The 21,166-nt window shown below is 39.3% G+C and overlaps 1 protein-coding gene across 2 annotated transcripts in view; it reads left to right on the top strand.

Annotated features, from left to right (window-relative positions):
• Nucleotides 1-2,502: 2,502 nt before the first annotated feature.
• Nucleotides 2,503-21,166, top strand: part of LOC121318649 (chromosome-associated kinesin KIF4-like) — a 43,173-nt gene continuing 24,509 nt past the window's right edge. The window contains exons 1-16 of one of the 2 annotated variants that reach the window (XM_041255547.1): nucleotides 2,503-2,690; nucleotides 4,334-4,466; nucleotides 6,305-6,419; nucleotides 8,634-8,824; nucleotides 8,916-9,005; nucleotides 9,692-9,858; nucleotides 11,394-11,488; nucleotides 11,590-11,709; nucleotides 12,165-12,340; nucleotides 12,999-13,060; nucleotides 13,272-13,404; nucleotides 13,845-13,903; nucleotides 14,013-14,118; nucleotides 14,509-14,622; nucleotides 20,550-20,735; nucleotides 20,979-21,082. In XM_041255547.1, the coding sequence (XP_041111481.1) occupies nucleotides 4,344-4,466; nucleotides 6,305-6,419; nucleotides 8,634-8,824; nucleotides 8,916-9,005; nucleotides 9,692-9,858; nucleotides 11,394-11,488; nucleotides 11,590-11,709; nucleotides 12,165-12,340; nucleotides 12,999-13,060; nucleotides 13,272-13,404; nucleotides 13,845-13,903; nucleotides 14,013-14,118; nucleotides 14,509-14,622; nucleotides 20,550-20,735; nucleotides 20,979-21,082 (1,841 nt within the window). In that variant the 5' untranslated portion in view covers nucleotides 2,503-2,690; nucleotides 4,334-4,343. Of the gene's footprint in view, nucleotides 2,781-4,333; nucleotides 4,467-6,304; nucleotides 6,420-8,633; nucleotides 8,825-8,915; nucleotides 9,006-9,691; nucleotides 9,859-11,393; nucleotides 11,489-11,589; nucleotides 11,710-12,164; nucleotides 12,341-12,998; nucleotides 13,061-13,271; nucleotides 13,405-13,844; nucleotides 13,904-14,012; nucleotides 14,119-14,508; nucleotides 14,623-20,549; nucleotides 20,736-20,978; nucleotides 21,083-21,166 lie in introns of both variants that reach the window. The other variant, XM_041255548.1, reaches the window with a different exon arrangement.

The raw sequence follows: 21,166 nt of genomic DNA, 5'->3' as shown, positions 1-21,166 counted from the left end.
TAGGTAAACTAACATTTTACAGTCCGCCCGTTTCCCTCAATACTACTAGTCCGTCACACAGCTCATTTGAGATCAATGAGAATTTTTTGAACATACAACAACCGGGGGGCTGGGTTTTATATTGCGAGCTCGTAAGATCGAAACGAAGAGTCTCATTACTTGTTTTTGTATTTTTAAAAATAACTCAACTAAGGAGATTTGTTTTCAACAAGTCTTTCTTTTCACTTGGAGATTTACCCGACAGCACACAGACTAACTAACTAGTTAATTTCTCTAACAGGTGGATTGTTCTGTATCACCAGATTGCAGTTTAAAGAGTGTAACTTTAATGGAAAGCAATTATTAATAAATATGTGATTCGTCATCAGATCTCCCTACACATTATGAATGCAACTAATTTCTTAACTGTGTAATTTTGTGACTGGCTTATTTGCTGCAGCAACTGCGACAGCCCTGTGTTACACCAAAGGCACCATACTTCACAGGAGGCAGGACATGATGAGGATGCATTTAAAAAAATGCTTTGTAAACAAGGAAATGCAACCCTTCCCTGAACAACCTTAACTAAAATGGAAGTTTCAGGTGAAACTTTGTCTGCGTTGTATAGTGCCCTTGTATTCGTTGCTGAAATGTGAAACTTTTGCAGGTTGACAGTGTGGTTGAAGTTGTTGTGACGGTGCAAATACCTTACATTGTGCAGAATTACTCTATTCTGCACTAACTAATACATTTTAAGCTGTAAACCACAGTCTGTCCTTCTACATACATGGTTTCATATACATGCTCTACAGTAAATATGAGTCTATTTTCACTCAGTAAGGAGAGATATACTGTTAAAACAGTGCATTGTCCAGTTTGTCCATGAACAAGAGGTCAAAGGTCCAAATCCAAGACATGTTTGGAAAGGTCTTAGTTGGTTTCCTAACATTTTCAATTGTAAATATGAGTATTTTCAGTCTGTAAGGAGATATAAGCTGTCAAACATTTGCTGAGGTCAAAAGTCAAGGTTCTGTACATTTTTGGACAGGGCATACTTGATTTCCCATACATGTTCTATTGTAAATATGGCTATTTCTTGATATTAGGGCAGGGCTGCACAACTCAGATCCTGGAGGGCTACAGCCCAGCAGGCTTTATAGGTCTCTCTGAAAACCTGAAGACATTGCATCCCTCCAGGACAGAGTTGTGCAGCTCTGATTTAGGGAAAGCTTTTATTTTAGCACCACATGCTGACAGGGTGACCACCTGGCCCCACAATCTAATGAAACTTTTTATTATTATTTTTTTATTTTATGAATCCATTAAAACAATGTTAAGCTTGTAATTCCTTTTTATTTTTGTCAATAAAACGTAATTTTTCAAAATGAAAACATTATCCGTGCTGTTAATTATATATTTTGCCACAATTGTAGCGTAGTACTAAAATTTGATTATTAATAAACAAAAAAGTAAATTAAGAGTTTAAGGTTTTGACTGTGCCACCCTCAAAAAGGGTGAGGGACCTTTATCTCCCACACACGCAGTTGTCTTTGTAGAACATCAGTGACTGACAAGAAGTATACAAAACAAAAAGGAGGCAGATATATAAAAATAATTGGGTATTTATTGTTAAAATTCAGTTAAAACAAAACTCATAGACCCTGAAGGCTTCTGGAAGTATTTGTTATTATTACAATTATGTATAGTGAGAGGTTCAATTCTAGAAAATGAGGTCGTAAACACCAGGCTGTACAAGAGGGCCACAGAAAAACCCAAGTGTAACACAACTAGAACATAAAGTGAAATAAATAAATAATGGAATACTTTAACACAACAGCAAACACAGAAAGAATTAAACACATTCTAACTTGAACACAAGACAAACTAATCACAGCAAAAGCAACACCATCTCTTTCTCAAAACAAACCAAAAAAACTCCAACAAAATGACAACAACCCCACTGTATCATTCAGGTAATACGCGTTTAACTTTCAATTAATTCCCATTCAAATATTCAGAGACAGCAAGAGTAGAATTGATTATGCTTTAAGTTAAACAGATATTAAAGTTAAACAAAGCTCCTTTTCAAAAAACCCGCGCTTGCATTTCTGCAAAAAAGAAAGCACTACACGCAATACTTAAATAGTAATTTTTAAAGTTACACATTAAAGTACAACAGATATAGGGTGAATAATAATTTTAAAAGTTCAGACCATTACACTCATATACACAGAGACTCATTTTTTTGTTAAAACACTGCACTTGTTTCCAATAGCGTTGCTTCTTTTACACAGGATAAAACCAGCCACTCTAGTGAATTAATGTATTGATTAAATTTCCCTTTCGGCAAAAAAAAACAAAAAAAAAACGACGGAACCGGAAGTTGGGGTGGGAAAATTTAATACGACCCCGCGCTTGTTTTTGTCTTCAACGCGATGACGCCTACACCTACATTTGATTGGTTGTTCAGGATAAAAGCGGAATATTTGAAAGTGGCTAGCCGTTAGAATTAAACAGGAGACAGGCAGGTCAGTGAATGGGTAAGAACGGGCAGACAGGGTTATAAGGTTTGTGAAATAGTGTGGGGTTTCATATTGAGTTAGGGTTGTGTTAGAGAGACAGAGAAGCAGAATAGCCCCGGTTACAGAAATAAAACTAGAACACGGACTCAAGAAGTGCCTGCAGAGAAGATAGCAGTTAGAACCGAGGAGGTGGGTTGAGACATCGCATTTTTGGCCGCAGGATTTTAACAGAAGGGATTGAAATACATTCGCAATCTCTGTTTAGAATAACAGTAATCTGTGAGTAAACTGTCTTTTGTACGTAGTTGTGTTTCATGAACAAATGGGACGTAGAGATTTGTACTGAAATATATTTTGACTTGGTTTATATTTGTAATCTTAATTAGCATGCACAGGTCAAAACAAGAAGCTCATGATCTTGAGGGCTGATCAGCTGTTCCAAATTTCAGATGTTTGGAGGAGGGGGTGGATATTTAACATGCGCAGTATTTATGTATTCTGCCTACTTTCTATGTACTTGTTGGGTTTTTTGTAATATATTTTTGAAACAGCCGATCATGTAATGTGTTTTGGTTATTCTATTTACAGATATGTTTAATACCACATTCCATCAGCCAATGTCGAGTTAAGAACTAGTAATATACTTTTTTGTTTGTTTGTTTTTGTTTTGTTTCCTGCGCAGCCAGTCCTGCTTGTAAGTTAACTAGTTTGCATTCATAAAAAATACCTAGCTTTTCAACGCTTTGCGCAAGCTGTGGTGTTTTGTTTGATGTCCGATTGTAAGTGACTGCATCGAATGCACAGTTCACAGCTTACCTCTATAAATCGCTTTGTGATGGTGGTCCAGAATGAAAGGCGCTATATAAAAATTTAGTGTCAGTGAACCAGTGCCCACTAACTTAAAGAGCAATGCTTATTTTTAATGTTTTAAACTCCTAGGTTATAGCGTTTTTGTTCTTTGTTTTTGCTCGAGGGCATGATTAGGAAAAGAAGTAAAGGTCCAAACGTAATGTATTTTGGCAGTCGGTGTGCAATGTTATCTGTGCACTTTGACCAGATGACCAAACTAAATAATGCTTACGCACTGTCAAAAGTATTTGTGAAACTGTATTGTAAAGAATTCTAGAAGCACCAAGCCTCTTTTTTTCGGTTTGTTAAAGCATCCAGTAAGTAAGACTGTAGCTGGCAAACAGTTTTCTTCTATTGTGCCAAATTTCAATTAACAAAGGCAGATCCGTTGAAAGCACCAATTGTGCCAATCAATAGCTTTTCTTTCTTTTTCTGAAGTTTGACAAACAATCCTTTCATTGATGTAATTCTTATAGCAATATACTTCCTCTTTCATCTCAGTAATTTTTCATGTTATAAATTTAACATGTTGGTTTCCAATTCTATGCTTCACAGTGCATGGACCTGCAACTATATACTGTAGTTAGAAAGCAAAATAACACCACTGGTGTACTGTATCAAATACTAGATTTAATAGTGACCAACAATATTTTGTTAACAAGAAACTAATAGTGGCTCTTCTTGACAGACCAGTTTCATTACTGTAGGGATGCGAGACACAAGCTTCCTTACTCCCTGGAAAACTAAACCTCTACTGTAAATTAATGAAAAACAAAGATTAAAATTGGTATTTTCAAAAAGTACTTTTAAAAATCACATTGTCTTACATACGTGAAATCTATTTTTCAAAAACTGCATTTAATTTAATATTGCACCAAATTCATTTTAGAAAATGTTAATGCTAGTATCACTACATGCACCAAAATGCTTGATTTTTAACTTGCAAGTTTCCTGCCCATGCCATTGAATTGTTAATTCTGCAGGCATCCCAGGATGGTGAGGGAAGATGAGAAAGCCATCCCAGTGCGGGTTGCTCTGCGCTGCCGGCCTCTGGTGCCCAAGGAAATCAATGAAGGCTGCAAGTCCTGTCTTACGTTTGTGCCAGGAGAGCCCCAGGTTGGATCCCAAGCTCAGTCCATGAATAAAACAGACAATAAATGGCTATGCACGTGCCACATTACTGCAAGGCTTTGCACCTGGTGCAGTTTAACTTTTTCCTTGTCTGCAGTTATTGGTGATACTAAATGTTTAATGAGCAACTACAAAAGCCTTGTTAACCTTTCTGTTTACCATTTGTGACTGATGGGGATACAATGCCAATATAAACATTTATTTCACATTATTTGCATTGCCTGTCAAGCAATGCACAATTCACTCTTGAAGGGTTAGAAACTGACCTTAGTCATGCACCCAGTCCTTGGCTTAAGAACATCCCTTGTTTAGGGATATTATTTAAATGACCAGGAATTTGAGCAATCTGCCCCTGCTAAATGTGCAGCTCTTAGTGGCAGAATAATTTAACGGGCCTGATTGCTCAAAAATCACTTACTCATAGCTTTTGGTCCCAGCACTAGAACAAAGCAAGAAACTTGGATCTTAAGTCAGCAGAAATCGTATAAAATATATACAGTAGGGGTGAGACGATACATATCACGATACACAAGACACGATTCAATTACTCACGTTACTTATGAAAAACTCATCTCCGGTTGACTGACTTGAAAATGTCAGGTCTGTAGATGGATTCAGTTGAAAAACAATTGTGTTTACAACTAAGTAGTATAGCACTTGTTTAAAGACAAAGTAGTATGTCAGTTAGAGTTCCTGGGATATCAGTTTTAACTTAACCAAATCTTACCACATTTCTGAGAGGGTAAAAATACTAAGCAATGTGTTTGATAAACTATTAAAGTAAAGACTTTGTTTACGTGTTTCTTTAGAAAAATCTAAATATCAACTCTCAGCATTAAGTTGTGATTTTCTTTTTTAAATGTACATCAGCATTTTTGATTGCATCATACTTAACTTTAACTCAGTATATTATTATTGTTATACCATACATTTTATCATCAAGTGTTTGTATTTTTCAAGTTAAGGCTGAGTATATAATTGTTTTGTGTACTATTTTAGTGTGCAGTTTTTTAAATGTGGTTAAAGTAATTTGAAATTAATGATAAAATTTGTATTAAGTAATTTTTATCAGGATTAACACATTTCTTTAAAGAAAGTAACAACCTATTCAACAAAATCAAAGTTTAAGCATCATTCAACCAAATATTATGGTGCACTGAAAGGTGAACATAAATAAAACCCGTAAAATATAAAAATGTGGTATGTTTTGTCATCTATAATAAATAGCTTTATAGGAAACGTGTTTTCTTTCTGCAAAGAAAAGTTGTCAGGTACGCTTCAAAATTCTTATAGCCTATCCTCCCTCATGTAATATTCCATATTTACTCCTATTGGCTAGACAGCGTTGCAGCCACCTTTTCTGAAGCCTTTAGTACAGTGTCAGTATTCCCTGATTTCTAGCAACGGAACACAGAAAAAATTATTTCCACTACTCATGCTTAAATTCAGGATGTGTCTGGCTGGCTCATTGCACAATGGGATATGTCTAGGATCAAGTGGAGTTTACTTTCAAACAACCAAGACCTTATCTTTTAAATGATTTACAGTTTAATAAATGTGGCATATTAGCTACTCATTTCAAGCTTGTATTGTGTATCGATGCATCACGATGAATCATCTCACCCCTAACATACAGTCAAGCATGTATTGGACAGTGCGAATGGAAGGGCTACTTCTTGATAGTGTCCATGTTGAGGAATCATGTACAGTAAATAGATGTCTGTAAAGGCCATTGTAGATCATCCCTTGAGAGATGAAGGTAAGTGACTGTAAATATTGCTCTTGCAGTCAGTATCTCACACCTTGCATCTCTTACTTTACAGGTGATTGTTGGCAAGGACAAGTCGTTCACATTTGACTTTGTGTATGACCCCAACACAGAGCAGGAAGAGGTGTTCACCACTGCTGTTGCCCCACTGTTGAAGGGTTTATTCGAAGGTACTGATGATACTGCTGTCTACGATTCTAACAGATTGTGAACTAGTGATTTACCATTAAACAGGCTCTGTTTGCTAAATCTAGAATTAGTTATCATATTCCAATAGAAATGAGATGAAATGAGTGTAGGGTTTTATTTATTTTTTGGGGGGGGGGGGGGGGGGGGTTTCCCACTTGCAACTAACCTGAGCAGGTCATTTTGAGTCTCCATATTCCAAGTGGTGTCAGTTTTGGGTTTCTAAGCTGTTTCCACTGCCCTGTGTTGCTGTTCTTGGGTCGATGCTTTAAATGTGTTCTTGTTTAGTACTAGTTTCTACCAGCAGTAGGACTCAAACCTTTGCATTAATTAGAAACCTGTACTTATGAGGAATTGGAAGTTGCTTATACACTAAACAAAAACATAAACACAACATGTAAAGTGTTGGTTTCATGAGCTGAAATAAGATCCCAGAAATTTTATATACGCACAAAACTTTTCTCTCATTTTGTGCACAAATTTGTTTGCATCCCTGTTAGTGAGTGTTTCTCCTTTTGCTGAGATAATCCATCCACCTGACAGGTGTGGCATATCAAGAAGCTGATTAAACATGATCATTACACAGGTGCACCTTGTGCTGGGGACAATAAAAGGCCACTCTAAAATGTGTTGTTTTGTCACAACACAATACCACAGATGTCTCAAGTTGAGGGAGTGTGCAATTGGCATGCTGACTGCAGGAATGTCCACCAGAGTTGTTGCCAGAGAATTGAATGTTCATTTCTCTACAATAAGCCGCCTCCGTCGTTTTAGAGGATTTGGCAGTAAGTCCAACCGGCCTCACAACCGCAGACCACGTGTAACCACGCCAGCCCAGGACCTCCACCTCCGCCGCATTCACCTGCGGGATCGTCTGAGACCAGCCACCCGGACAACGGATGAAACTGTGGGTTTGCACAACCGAAGAATTTCTGCACAAACTCTCAAAGTCTCGGGGAAGTTCATCTGCGTGCTCGTCGTCTTCACCAGGTCTTGACCTGACTGCAGTTTGGCATCGTAACCGACTTCAGTGGTCAAATGCTCACCTTTGATGGCCACTGGCACGCTGGAGAAGTGTGCTCTTCACGGATGAATCCCGGTTTCAACTGTACCTGGCAGATGGCAGACAGCATGTATGGCGTTGTGTGGACGAGCGGTTTGCTGATGTCCACGTTGTGAACAGAGGACGGTGGACTTATGGTATGGGCAGGCATAAGCTACGGACAACGAACACAGTTGCATTTTATCGATGGCAATTTCAATGCACAGAGATACCATGACGAGATCCTGAGGCCCATTGTCGTGCCATTCATCCGCCGCCATCACCTCATGTTTCAGCATAATAATGCACGGCCCCATGACGCAAGGATCTGTACACAATTCCTGGAAGCTGAAAATGTCCCAGTTCTTCCACAGCCTGCATACTCACCAGACATGTCACCCATTGAGCATGTTTGGGATGCTCTGGATCGACGTGTACGACAACGTGTTCCAGTTCCCGTCAATATTCTGCAACTTCGCACAGCCATTGAAGAGGAGTGGGAGAACATTCCACAGGCCGCAATCAACAGCCTGATCAACTATGCAAAGGAGATGTGTCACGCTGCATGAGGCTGTGGTTACACCAGATACCAACTGGTTTTCTGATCTACGCCCCTACCTCTACTTCTACCTTTTTTTTTTTTTTTAAAAGGTATCTGTGACCAACAGATGCATATCTGTATTCCCAGTCAAGTGAAATCCATAGATTAGGGCCTAATGAATTTATTTCAGTTGACTGATTTCCTTATGAACTGTAACTTAGTCAAATATTTGAAATTGTTGCATGATGTGTTTTATATTTTTGTTCAGTGTAAATAAGTCTTGCCCATTCTTGTTCAGACCTAAATGACCCTGCCTGCACAGTGTAGGTAGGACTTGGAGTCCTTTATTCTGTCCTTGTTCTGCTGCCGCTTACTCAGTGAGCAGAGAAACTTAGCCAAGCTGCGAGGCATGTGATGCAGTCACCAGCTGGTCGTAACGTGAAGCAAAGTGCGCTGGTTAAAATAGTGTTGAAATGCAGATTCTGCGCACATGCAATGCAGTTAAACGAGACAGATCAGTGTAGTATTCAGCTGCTGTTTTCATTATTCTGTCCTAGTTTTTATGTTGCTGAGTGCATGTTAACAGCGTAAGATTGAGTTGTTTGTTCTCTGCAGGGTACAATGCGACAGTACTGGCCTATGGACAGACTGGCTCAGGGAAGACCTTCTCAATGGGGGGGGCATACAACTCGTCCCAGGAGAATGAGCTTGCAGTCGGGGTCATCCCTAGGGTCATAAAGAGACTCTTTCAGGAGAAGGACGATAGGAATGAATGTCAGTTAACCCTCAGTGTCTCCTACCTGGAGGTGAGGAGGATGACTGCTTACTTCTGTGGATTTTGATGACTTCAGTTTTGGATGGCCTGTTAACCTGTTAGTGTTTCATTTGGAATTCCAGATCTACAATGAGGAGATTCTGGACCTGCTGTGTGCTAACAAGGACAAACCAACTTTGAACATCCGTGAGGATCCCAAGGAAGGAATTAAGGTGAGTACTGCGGCATGAATTCCATGTAAAAATTGAGAAGTATAGGTTTCCAATAGCTTTAACTGCTTGGTGTGTCATTTTGTATAAGCACGCTTTTTAAAATATAACAAGCATCATTATTTGGACTGTGAATTGAATTGTCTGCTGATGCACAGAGTTTCTCTGTCTACAGATATTTGTAAATATGTACACAGACTGCAGTAAAATACTAGTGTCGATTACACTTCAGGACAATTTCTTTGAACACTGGAATAGCATTCTGAAATCATGTAATAAAGTTCTACATTTAAGACAATACACAAATGTCCCGGAGCAGAATTCTTCCTTGCTGATGGAAGTGGTAGCAGTCCAACTTTAAGTTCAACTCAATCACAATGACTGATAGAAACAATGTTTTAGAAAGCTCCTGATTTCAAGTTTACTACAACTTGAAGGTGTAAATTAGAGAAATTAATGGCCAGCTCAATAATTGAGAAACAACACGTCAAAATAACATTTCAGACTGGAGGTCTAACAAACGCATCATCTGTAAAACTATTAATGCATGGTATGTTGACGGCAAATTGTACTCTGGTTCCCTAACATCTATTCAGAACTCTGTATGAGGGGCAATTAAAGAGATTCTTGCATCTCTGCAAGTCACTGATACAATGAACCTGTAAGGCATTGTGCTTCCTATTCCTCAGATTGTGGGCCTGACTGAGAAGGAAGTCTGCAGTGCTATGCAGATGGTGGGCTGCCTGGAGCAGGGCAATGCTGTGCGCACAGTCGGCTCTACCGCCATGAACTCTGCGTCCTCCCGCTCTCACGCTATTTTCACCATCACTGTTGAGCAGAGGAAGAAGCATGACAAGTAAGGGGGTGGGGGGTTGTAATTTGGCTTTTGCTACCCCCTTATCAATGGGGCATTTTGCTGATACTTTTGTCAGTATACATTAACTTATGGAACCACATACACGAAGTAGGGTAGTTTCCTAACACACTCTTCCCTCATCTTCCCAGTTTCAAATATGTTGTGACAAGAATTTTTTTTTGTTTAGTCACCTTTTGATATTTTTTTGATTAATTCTAAAGATCTTCTGACAGTGGCTTTGGAAAGAAGGGTAGTCTGGGGCAAATATATTAACAAAGCCACAGAACCTGATTAGTCAATAAAACCAATCCTGAATAATTCAAAGTGAATACCATTTTATTATGCAACAATCATTTCTACAATTAGTTAATTCATAGAATTTTACATTTCAAAAGTAACTCGGGGGGGGGGGGGGGGGGGGGCTTTTGATTTCAGATAGCATTTTTTTTATTGTTGGCTAGAAGCAATATGATTGTCTAAGATCATGTAAAATACATTTAAATACAAATTGTAACGGCTTATATTTATATAGTATAACTTTAACCAAACATGTATTTGGTAGATAAAGCACTCTCGACAACAAAGAATTTAAATGGGACAGTACCCGTTTTTGATTTTGTTCTGTGGTTTCCCTTTTCCAGTGGGAACACTTAACAAAAATCCTTGCTTCTGTTTTGGAGCGTAACTGTCAGACCTTCTGACTTTTAAATACAGATTTAATGTTTTGTTTAACGTACATGTTCAGGTCTATAGACAGATCCTTACCATCGCACAACTATTGTCTTTGAAACCTGACCTTTTTTATATCTCCCTGGCTTGCTAAATTACAAACCTGTTTGTGTTTAACTGCTTACCAGTCGGTCAATGTTCTTGGATAGCTTTGGCAAGTGTGGTTTTTTCATTCCTCATTTAAACAGCAAGAAATACCTACCACAATTCATTCTCTAAGTAAACATCCGCTTCTCATTTTTATTTTGCATATCTTTTAAGAGTCATAATGAACTGTTGAATAGGTAAGAAAGTAATTGGATTGCGTTTGTATTAGGAGTCCAGTGCTTAGAAACGGGCTTGTAACCAGCAAGTCCCCGGTTCAAATCCTAGCTCCTCCACTGACCCATTGTGTGACCTTGAGCAAATCACTTAACCTCCTTGTGCTCTGTCTTTCAGATGAGACGTTCTTGTAAGTGACTCTGCAGCTGATGCATAGTTCACACACCCTAGTCTTGTATCTTGTAAAGTGCTTTGTGATGGTTGTCCACTATGAAAGGCACTAAATAAAAATAGGTTATTGTTAATACCGTTACTGGTTTCATACCATTCTTCAGCTTTGTCACGTGTCTTCCTGTAGAATTTCATTTTGAGCTCCAGCTTCATATTGCCCAAGTCCCCACTATCCTACATAACCACATTTAGATGCTGGGCTAATGCTTTTTGTAGAATAAGTTTATACAATTGTGTTCTTGATCACATTTTGCAGGCACCTGGTACTTACAATTTTACTTCTTACATTTTTATATATGTTTTTTTTAACCTAGTGATGTTCTGTTCCGCGCAAAGCTACATTTGGTGGATTTGGCTGGATCGGAGAGGCAAAAGAAAACCAAAGCAGAAGGAGACCGTCTGAGGGAAGGTAGGGTCTGCTAGCCCGAAAGGGGGGGGGGGGGGAGGGGAGGGGGGGCGTGTTATGTTAACTGTGCTGGGCAGGCTGTTTAATAACTATTCTCTGTTCAGGGATCAATATTAACAAGGGATTGCTGACACTGGGGAATGTTATCAGTGCCCTTGGTGATGAGAATAAGAAGGTGAGCCATGTGCCCTACAGAGACTCCAAACTCACCCGACTTCTACAGGGTAAGTGACTTACAAATGGGGGAGGATAATAGCATAGTGGCATTGCGTTTCTGAATGTGTAATATGTTGATTTGTGCATCAGGACAATCGTAACAATTTTGAATCTCAGTTGTGGTGGGGGAAGCTAAAATGCTATGGATTTCCCAATACATCCAGTACATCTTATCCCGTGTACAGGTGTCATCCTCTGTATAGAACAAAAGCAAATAAAAAGCACCACTCGTTTAATTTATTTAAGTTAATTGTCAGGGTCTTGTGAAGCTACTTCACAGAGTTTGAGCAGTCAGAATACCTTAGCTTCACCTCAAACACACCATATTACTTCTAGTAAGCAAACTTTGATCTGGTTACTGTATTTGTTAATGAAATTAATCTTTATCCTTTCTATTGTTATACAGTTCATATTCACAGCTTTGTTAAGGTTTCATGTCTGAGTGTGTTCTACAATTCCATAGACTCTTTGGGAGGGAACAGCCATACTCTGATGATTGCATGTGTGAGCCCAGCGGACTCCAATATGGAGGAGACCATCAACACTCTGCGCTATGCAGACAGAGCGAGGAAGATCAAAAACAAGCCCATCATTAATGTGGACCCACGTGCTGCTGAGATGCAGCACCTCCAACAGCAGGTAGGAGCCCTGTCCTCAGAGCTATCACTTGGAATCGGTGAATTTAGGTCAACTGATGCCTGGGTAGCAGAATATGTGAAATATTTGGGCATAGACTACAAACTTTCTGAACACTACTGGTTTGGGGGACTTGTGGGGGACCCCTAGCTGATTGTGGGGAATTATTTAAGTCAAACTTCTTGGCTGTGAGGGCGAATCTTTGGCACATTAATTCTGCAGCCCTGCTCCTGAACATATACTGCACTGTACAACTTCATTTTAGCCAATTGGAGCACAGATGGCCATTTATTTTATTACATAGCAACAGCACAAATCCAAACCATAAATATATAACCTAACCATGCAGTTGTACTACTAAACCTGTAATTGTAATCATGCATACCAAACTGCCCCAGATAAATCCAATTGAATTAGATGCTGTTTGTGCTGTGGTTCAGTTCAAACATCTTGGTTTTGTTACTAAAGTGCAATATCTTCAGTCTGAGTAGGCTGCTATACCAGTGCTTGACCAGCTGTCTGAGCTCACTATGAAAGGAACCTTGCATTTAAATATTCCTTTAGTAAAGAGGTGCTGCTACTTGATTGTTCGAAAAATAACCTGTTTAGTGCATCTCTTACTTTGCTTGAGTATGGATTTGTGTGTGTACTCCCCTTACAGGTTCAGGAGCTACAAGTGTTGTTGCTACATGCTCGTGGAGGTGTTGCACCAGTGCTGAGTGGGTAAGTATGATGCTTTTACTTTTAAAGGTAGGGGGAGTATTCTGGGGTTATTAGAATTCTCTAATCACGTTGTTGGAAATGTGCTGGATTTTTAACTGCGTGCATAGACAATACTACGTAATGACCCTAGTGGAATTGGAACAGCTCCCCAGGCAGTCTGAGGGTGTGTTCCTGTAACAGCACTGATGTACAGTTCTGTGCCCCTTTTCAGGTCCGAGCCTGCTGGGAACGTGAAGCAAATCCTTGAAAAGAATCGCAGTCTGCAGGAAGAGAATAACAAACTGAGTCGAGAGCTGAATGAGGCGGTGGGGCAGACTGCACAGATGTTTGAGAAGATCATCATGGTAAGACCCAGGAAATGTGCTAGCGCTGTCTGAGACTGCCCTTTTATTAATGGTGATGTGTAAAGCTTTTTTACTGTACCATGCCCCTTTTAAGATTGACTTTTGAAATGTTGGTCAATATGATATAGGATGAAATCTCAAAAGGGTACCAGTAATGGGGAGTGACTTTGACAACCCCACAGTTTGGCTGACCAGAGACAGCAGAAATTGACTATGCTGCACCCTCATTCTAACTTATCTAAAAATGCACAGTGCACTTCTTACTGTGTTAAGAGCCGACATGGGTGTTATTGACTGGGTAAACGTTTAGGAATAATTTTAAATGTTTAACACTTGGAAAATGTTCTAACTCATTTCTATCCCTACTGTGCACTACAGCTTGATTTGCTGTAAGATGTGGTGTTGCCCAGAGCTCACTGCCTCTCTTCTCCTTTCTATAGACTGAACAGACCAATGAAAAGCTGCTGAGTAAACTAGAGGAGCTCAGTCAACATGCAGCGTGAGTATGGCTTCCCTGTAACCCTGCTCTGCCCATCTGTCAGCACTGTCTGGACATCACTGCAAATTCCTTTTTTTTTTGTTGTTGTTGTTGTTGTTGTTGGTTACAGTTGCAAGGTAGACCTGCAGAGGGTAGTAGAGACACTGGAAGACCAGGAGCTGAAGGAGAATGTGGAGGTGATTCGCAATCTCCAGCAGATTATTGTAGAGCTTCAGGTGAGAATATTTTTATATAGCATCTTTGTATGTTAAATATTTTCATTTTCACACTTTTTTTTTTTGTGCTATACTTTTCAAATGTCAGTGTGATTTTTTTAATTTATTTTTTATTTTTGCAGCAATCTAGGATGTTTGTACAATAGTGTTCCCCTTTTTATAAAGCTGTAGTTGGAGATTTGAGTTCTGTCTTATAACAGAAATGCAAGTGCTAGTGGAGTGGAATAACTGGGAGAGAAGGGAGCCATGGGCATGTCACAGTATAGAGAGCTGCCTACAACCAGGTGCTCCTTAATGTAACTATGAATGATAGGTTTTCTTTCTTTGTTGTTAACCTGTGAATTTCCATAAACCTGATTCTGATTTTGGTAAATATTTCTCCCTCCTTAGGATGAAAGTGCTGGAATAACTGCTTCGATTGAGGCCATGGCTACTGAGGAGTCCCAGGAGGGTTCTGAGGAGCAGTGTCCCTTCGGGGAGGGGAGTCCTGAAGGCAATGATGCGGTGAGTCATTCAGAGAGCTCACTCAAGGCATTGAGGAAATTCAGAAGGAAGACAGCACTACGTCTGGTTATGGTAGACTTTAAGGGTGTGAAAGAGCTGTAAACAGATAATGGTGAAAGGCCTTCTGGATTTTTGAATAGTGTGTGGGCTTTCAAAACTGATATAGCAGGAGCACATCCTGTTGACTGGAACACCCTATGTGTTGATCATCCTGTCTTTGAACACTCAGTCAATAAGGTATAACTGGTAGATTTTTTTAAAAATATTTAGTCTAGCATTCCAACACAGGGCTCTATGTGTTAGGTTTCTGACTACTGGCCACTGAGCTTGTCTTTGCTGGCCTGGATCAATTTTATCTGGGCCCAGTATATATTTATATATTTGTTATCATGGCTTTTATTTTCAGTGCGTTGCAAAATGTGTAGGGTAGCCGAAGAGAGCCCATGTCTCTCAAAAGAAAAGCACACATTAGTGGGCTGACCAGAAAGTGAAAATACTATTAAGATTTAAAATTGTATGTGCACAAATGATACTCATGTTTTAACAAGCAAAACGTTGTTGTTACCATAGTCACAGCAACGCTAAAACTGAATTATAATCCTAATTAGGAATGAGTCAGTGTAACTGAATACACGATTTTTTTTTAATAGCATAATTGGATAGTAATGTCAACATTTGTCAAACATCACTGACCTTGAATGGATAGTAATGTCAACAGGAAAGTTTCTAGTTTTGAACTACTTGCAGGTTATTGAATAAACAAAGTAACTACTTTGATTAGTCTGAGGTCAGTACTTAATGGCTAGTTGCAATTGGTAGAAATGTTATGCTAGTATGTTGGAATGTGTTTTCTGTTTTGGCCAGGTTACAATGTTTGCACTATTCAGATTATTTTATAAGTGTTATTTGTTAAACAGATATAGAATATTTAGGTTATGATAGGGGTTTTATTCTAAATACAGCAAAAAAAAAAAAAAAATTGGTTATTTGTGCAACATTATGCTACTTCTGCTTTAGTTGGAAGAGATACGCGCTGTGACATTGCTGGTCATTGTGATCTGTATTTAATTCTGTAAACAAAAGGAAAAATCTGTGCCGAAGGAAATGGAGAACAAAGAAATATTGTCTTAGACGTTGTTTGTACACTGTGAACTCGGCTAAACTTTATTGGCTTTCACTTATGCTGTCTGCTTGTAGTACTCAAATGCATTTGCCTTTTATTCTTGGGAGTCTGAGCAGGGACTACAGTTCGGGTAATCGAATACATAAAAATGTTCCAATCCTCTTGTTTGTCCTTTTTCATAATTGCTTTCTCCGCTTTCCTTTTGGTTTCTCATTTGTAGAAAACCTTTTTTTTAAATGGATTGTCCATGTAATGGGAGCCATTCTTACCAACACAACTACTTTGACAAGTAGTCTCGGATTCTGACGGTAAAACAAACATGACGTCAAGCGGGAAACTTTGGATTAGTTCAATTACGTCGTTATCAGGGGGTGGGATGGGTTGGTTTGTAAATATTAGTTTGTGCAGCTTTTTGGCACACTGGTCCATTTTTCCTCTATTTTCCATGTGCACTATACTTTATGCTATATATTAATTAAATGTAACCAGCCCAGTCGGGCCTGTGGTACTTCATAACTGTAGGCCAAACTGCGATCTCTCCGTGCCATGGTTTATTGTCGAACCCTGCAACATGAAGTCTATTAATCATATTTTGGACAATAATAATTTGAAGTAGGGATGCAAGTCAGTTATGATCTGTTTTTGACATCCAGTCGGGTTTCAGTAAAACTGAAATTAAAGTTTAAAAACCCATTTGCATTTGTGTAGCCAAGGGAACGGTACATGCCATTATTACACTTTTAAATTGACAAATAAGCACAATGCAGTGTTGTTGTACATAGGCTTTGTTTTTTCTGTTTAGCAAAATTCGTTATTCAAAATAAACAACATTCAAACACATCAAATAAGTGTAATAGATTGCATGTACCTTTTATTAATACATACAAATGTTGAAGTGAGGCTGCCCACATTTAGAATTCGGACAATGTACTGTAGACTTTATTTTTTGCCTTCTGAAATCAGTTTTCTTTGTCGAGTAGTGTATGATTGACATTTATTTAAAATATATTGCCAAATCCCAGGGTGGGTGGTGTGTGTGGTATTTTTTTTTATATATATATATATATATATATATATATATATATATATATATATATATATATATATATATATGCAAAAAAGAAAATTAGTAACATGTAGCAGGACAGGGGGCCTGCAAATCATCATAAGGATGTTTGTTTTATGGCAGGGATGGGGTTAAAAAGCCTCCCTGCCAAGCTAATTGTTTAATTTAATTGTTTAATTATCACGTGCACCTGGCAATTATTAAATTAGAGCCAGGTGCAGGATATAAAAGGGAAGATCCAGTCTGCTCGAGGCTGCTGTGGAGTGTAGAGCCCGACTGAAGTCGTTAAGGTCTGTTTGAAATCTACGTTTTGGTTTTATAAACAAGTGTATTGGTGTGTTGCTTTGGTGCTATATGTCAGGTAAACAGCTTAGCTGTCCTGCGCGTTAGTCAGGAAACTGCATATGTTTTGTGAGTGTTCCAAGGGAGCTAGGTGTTTGTTTGTTTGATTTTGTGTTTTGAATTAAAGGGCACGAACCCGAACTACGGCCAGCCTGTTCACTTATGGTGTTGGTAGTGGGATCCTCTCCCTGATCCCAACCAAATTGTCCCACTACTGGTTGTAATAGGTTAGGCCAGTTTTCATCATTTCTTGTTTTCTCTGTCATTGTCCCAGTTTAATTCCCTATCTCTGTTTCATTGCACTGTGTACCTACACCTTTCTGTCTTAGTTTCCCTGTTTCCGCCAATAACACTCTAGCAGATGGGGGGGCCCTTTTCCTTTTTTCCATACATCGTTGTCTATGTGTTTTGTAACATTTCTTGGGACCTGGTACCGTAAACAAGACCTCATCAGAAAAGGGAAACAAAGGAACAAAACTTTGGTTAGTGCTGTGCATCTTATCTGGAGTATCGGGTTTGTTGGCATTTTTAACCAATTCATTTAACCCAGGATAATCTTTTCCCAGGATCACACCCACCCTCATTTTGTAATTTTTACTAAATAGTGTAATAACTGTCACTGCAGTGGGGTAATATTTTACATCGCCATGAATGCATGTGATCCTGGTGAGGAGATGAGAATCAACATTTACACCATCTATTAAATCTGCTGCTACTAAGGTATTGAACTACCGGTGTCAATTTTTGGGCATGGATACAGTACCCATTAAACTGAACCTCAGTGGTATAGGGACAACGCCCTTCTAGTACCCCAGGTACTAAAATACTCCCACAAAAGAATTCTTTTGCATTACATTGTATAGGTTCCTCTGTCTGGGTGCAATATTTAGCAATATGGCCCATCTTATTGCAGTTAAAACATTTATACTGTGAAAAATCTAACCCCTCTTGGGGTGTGGAAGCCTTGGCTCTGTCTCAGTCATTGTCCCTTTTCAACATAAGCTCGCTCTTCCACTCCTTTCTCAAATGGTGTCTTACCCATTTAGGGGAAGGAGGTATTCTCCAGATCGCAAGACCTGATGGAGTTGGCTTGGAGCCTGAGGTACCGGTTAACCGCACTAGTTCGTCCGCTGCTAGTTGGCGTTCTACCAAAGTGATGAATTCATCTATGGATTTTGGGTCGCTTTTTTTTTTGTGGAGCTGGTAGAGCATGTAGAAACTGGTCAATTACCATCAAGTCAATGATCTGACGACTAGTGTGGACAACCACTGGCTTGCTAAATGAATTAGGTCGAACATTTGAGACCTTGGAGCGATGTTCGACCTATAAACCCAAGCATGGTATTTGTTGGCCCTGACTGCAGTGGTAACACCTGCTCTTGCAAGTATTTCTTGCTTCAGCTGGTCATAGTTGTCTGCATTGGCCGGGGCTAGATCATAATATGCCTTCTGCGCATCTCCAATTAAAAAAGGTAGTATTCCGGCCCACTTTTCTGGGGCCCAATTCTCCCGGGCTGCAGTACGTTCAAATGCCAGCAGGTGAGCTTCTATATCCTCTCCCTCCGTCAGTTTATTCAGAACATGGGTAGATCGTATGGACGCACTCGAGCTAGAACGTTCTGTTAATCTTTCTGTGCATTGAAAGATAGCTTTGTTACTCTCCTGTTGCCTGGCGTTGGCTTCTAGTTGTATACGAGTTGTGTATACAACAGCCTTCATCATTTCACGTAGTTCCTCCATTTCAGTGTCCATTAGCCTGTTCCTTACACAATGGGTACTGGAGATTTATTTTCTTCAGTTATGGATATCCCACCCTTCCACCATATGTGAACAGGCTGGCCATAATTTGGGTTTGTGCCCCTTTAAAAATGTGACCCAGAGAAGAAAACTTTGTTTTTAGCGCTTAAAGGGCCCCCATCTGCTAGAGTGTTATCGGTGGAAACGGGGAAACTAAGACAGAAAGGTGTAGGTACACAGTGCAATGAAACAGAGATAGGGAATGAAACGGGGACAATGACAGAGGAAACAAGAAATGATGGAAACTGGCCTAACCTATTGCAACCAGTAGTGGGACAGTTTGGTCGGGATCAGGCAGAGGATCCCACTACTAACACTGTATGTGAACAGGCTGGCTGTAGATGTGACCCAGAGAAGAAAACTTTGTTTTTAGCGCTTACACGCACTTTAATTCAAAACACAAATCAAGCAAACACCTAGCTCCCTCAGCACTCACTAAACATATGCAGGTTCTGACTAATGCGCAGGACATCTAAGCTGTTTACCTGACATAACACCAAAGCAAAACAATAATACAATTGTTTATAAAACCAAAGTATAGGTTTCAAACTGACCTTAACGACTTCAGTTGGGCTCTACACTCCGCAGCAGCAGACTGGATCTTCCCTTTTATATCCTGCACCTGGCTCTAATTTAATAATTGCCAGGTGCAGGTGATAATTAACAATTAAATTAAACAATTAGCTTGGCAGAGAGGCTTTTTAACCCCCATTGTCTCGGTGGTCGGTTGTAAGTGGCAAATCACGACAGTAGAACTGCAGCTTGTGCAAATTTTTTTATTTATTTTTATATTTAGTTAGTGGTCAGCAACAATATTCATATTTGACATTAATATCATGCATGTGTTTTGACATGTAATTCTTCCAAAACACAACTGCAGCATATCTATATATCCAAGTTAACTCCAGCCTTGAATAAGGCCCTTACGCTTGAATTCAGTGAATAGGCCGGTAGAATGCAGCAACAAAGTAATCCACAAAATTAGCTAATTTCAATACATCTACAGAAATCAAGCTACCTTGATAAAAATAAACTGACCTGCTCACAGAAGTATCCATGCAGCTTCTAAGTATTTCTCTGCAGCATCCCTTTTGAAGCTTTGTCCAGCTATTTTTATTCCAGTTTCACAGAGTAATTTAAGACGTGGCAGTACCACTTTTTTCTTTTTGTTTTAGAATTTAAAAAAAAAATGAATAAAAATCAGCTTTTCACTTGATGCTTTTGTTTGTTTTATGTATGAAAAGCCATAGACCTCCTGAACACCCTGAAGTATGAAGCTGAGGTTATCCCTACCGAGGGTTGTCGGAATATATCCAGCAAGTCTAGTCATAAATTGATTTGTTACCATGTTAAAATTAACGTGTTTAATATGAATTGTCTTTAAGCAGCAAAGTGTGTTGAGCTCCCGAAAGTTCTCCTTGTAGGTATAGTTCAGGTTGGAATTTTATGCAAATTTCAGTTTAGGGAACATCATAACCATTTGCTTCTATTATTTGAAGTGAATCTTTAGCCTGCTGCCTTTTTAAAAAAAAAAAAAACAGAATTTGATGTAAAACAGAAGCTAAGTCAAGCTCTACAGTCTTTTTGTTTCCTTCCCAGACCCCAAATTCCATCCAAGCAGACAAACGTTCCTCAGATGCCTTCACCACCCAACATGCCTTGCGACAGGCGCAGATGTCCAAGGAGCTGATTGAGCTCAACAAGGTGCTGACCCTGAAAGAGTCATTGGCCAAGAAGATGAGCCAGAGTAACAGCCACCTGGAGCCCATGCAGTCGGAACATCAGGCAAGGGTCACAATACAATGTTTTATTCTACACAAATTCCTTCAATAAGGGGGAGCATGTATTCATATTGTCTAGAATTCATTTGTAAAGCGTATTGTTAGAATGAAGGCTGTGTGTGGTCACAAAGCACACCCTTTACAAAAATGTTCAAATTAATGGTAAAGCAGTTGAATTTGTTCCTGAAGCTCAGCCTGTGTGTGGGATGTTTTATTCACCTGTTCTCTCGGACCCGTCGCTCTACAGGAAAACATAAAGATTCTGCAGGGTGAAGTGGGCTCCCTGCAGAAGGAGAAAGAGGAACTGGTCCTTGCCCTGCATTGTGCGAAGAAAGACATTAACCAGGCCAAGTAAGTCTCTCCTGCAGTGATTTGTGCTGAAGGTATGCTGGATTATTCTCTGTAAAGGAATGGTAAAACTTGGTTCCCCAGTGG

The sequence above is a fragment of the Polyodon spathula genome, chromosome 7, assembly GCF_017654505.1.
Source record: "Polyodon spathula isolate WHYD16114869_AA chromosome 7, ASM1765450v1, whole genome shotgun sequence".
Lineage (NCBI taxonomy): Eukaryota > Metazoa > Chordata > Actinopteri > Acipenseriformes > Polyodontidae > Polyodon > Polyodon spathula.
The sequence above is the reverse complement of the archived record's forward strand: the minus strand, read 5'-3'. Positions and strand labels throughout refer to the sequence as shown.